The sequence below is a fragment of the Dermacentor silvarum genome, chromosome 11, assembly GCF_013339745.2.
Source record: "Dermacentor silvarum isolate Dsil-2018 chromosome 11, BIME_Dsil_1.4, whole genome shotgun sequence".
NCBI lineage: Eukaryota > Metazoa > Arthropoda > Arachnida > Ixodida > Ixodidae > Dermacentor > Dermacentor silvarum.
Window position 1 is genome coordinate 72449915 of NC_051164.1, and position 1664 is coordinate 72451578.

The following is a 1664-nucleotide window of genomic DNA, read 5'->3' on the forward strand; positions in this document are numbered from 1 at the left end:
AACTACGCCCTCCTTCGCGACCTGTTCAGAACGTCGATCGCGGTGCTCCCGGGCGAACCCATCGTTCTGGTCGCCTTCGACACGCCCGATCTCGAGGTGTGGTTGGACGAAGCAGCCACCCGGTACGACTGGAGCGATTTGCAGAGCCTATGCATCGCGCTTTTTTCTCAAAATTACGACGAGACTGTGTACCCGGTCGTCGGCGCTGCGTATGACGCGGTGCTGCGCGATTTTTTCGCCAAGTTTTCCAACCTCACCGAGCTGAATGTCGGCTCGTTTCACTTCGGCGACGGCCATCGACTTCACCGAGCTGCTGTCCACTTCCGCTCTGCGGCGGCTGCGCGCGCTGTGCTTGCCGCCCTGCGGTATGCGGCAGAACTGCGCCGTGAGCCGGCTGGCCGTCACCATTGGCGATATCGAGGACCTGGACATCCGCCTTAACGTGGGCGGTCGCCACCAAACCTGCGATTCCTGCAGCAAGCAGCTGCTCATCCAAACTGCGTACGCGAGTGTGTTTCGCGTCAAGACGGGGCATGGCCGTCTCACTCTCTGCAACGTACCGAACTTGGCCTCGCTGGACTTCCTCCGGAACTGCCACGTTGCCCATCTCCGGTACGTCGACATCGACGACAAACCGCGCTTCGATTACATGTCGCTCGCAAAAGCCCTGTGCGCCGACGTTCACGTCTCCCTCCGCTCTCTAGTAGTCAAGTTCGGAAACATCGATTTCTACGACGCGAACTTCACGGTAAGTATTGCTTTATCTTGCGCTATCGCGTATCAGTTAGTTAGTCTATATGGCTGGTGTTTACGCGAAAGCTGAACAACCGCGTAAGCAAAATGAACGATAGTTGCGACATCTCTTTACAGCAACGCTGTACGCGCGTCAGCTATGGCGTCCTGCATGCAGCGGGGCTGGCAAGCGAGCGGTCTTGTGTGTGGCTAATTAATGCCTTTCGCAACGGCGATTGTCAAACGTTCCACGCATGTTCCCCACACATAAGGAACGGACGTGCAAGTGAGCATGCTCGGCTTGTCCGTATAGCTGGTCATTACGCGTCCCCTGTGACGATACGGCGTACATTTACCTCTGAAATGCTCTCCTTCCTTATCCAGCGTTTGCCAGTGTTTCGAAAGCTCGCCTTTTGTCCTTTGCAGACTTCCCTGTGCACTGCGGTCTTTCTGGAGCGTCTGTGCCTGCTGTCCGACACTCGGCTGCCGCCGCGCTTCGCCGAGGAGATGATCAAGGATGGCCATCCAACTACCGTCCATTTCCTACCTGCACATTCACTACGTGGACGAAGTGGGCAAAGAGGCCCGCCTGACGTGGATTCGCGTGCTCGACGACTCGGCTGGCAAGTCGCAACGGGAACAAGTTATCGCCGGGAAACCCTGCATCATGTGCTCCACCCAGACGTTCATCGCACTCTCAAAACCGCGTCGCCGGGAACTGTAGACCAAGCAGCGGACGTAGACGCCAAAGTTGGCCGCAGGACCAGTGGCTCAGTCCTGAACTCCCCCGCCAAGTGAGGGCTGTCATCGAACTCAAATAGTGATTGTGTCTGTCGCAATAATTTAAGTGTTCCAGCGAAATCAACGGTCGGATAAGTGACGTCACCATCCTCAAGATTGGAGTCTAGACACCCAGTCCCGGTTGCGTCTCG

At 56.8% G+C, this 1664-nt stretch overlaps 1 protein-coding gene across 1 annotated transcript; it reads left to right on the forward strand.

Annotated features, from left to right (window-relative positions):
- Window positions 1-265: 265 nt before the first annotated feature.
- Window positions 266-1530, forward strand: LOC125941326 (uncharacterized). The gene is made up of 2 exons (XM_049658348.1): window positions 266-748; window positions 1159-1530. The coding sequence occupies exons 1-2, from the start codon at window positions 266-268 to the stop codon at window positions 1528-1530; spliced, it is 855 nt and encodes a 284-aa protein (XP_049514305.1).
- Window positions 1531-1664: the final 134 nt, after the last annotated feature.

What these genes read in the sequence shown, in the direction of transcription:
- LOC125941326 (XM_049658348.1), top strand. Translation starts at nt 266, where the DNA reads ATGTCGGCTCGTTTCACTTCGGCGACGGCCATCGACTTCACCGAGCTG. An exon ending in TCTACGACGCGAACTTCACG is followed by an intron (nt 749 to 1,158) that starts GTAAGTATTGCT and finishes TGTCCTTTGCAG; the next exon opens with ACTTCCCTGTGCACTGCGGT.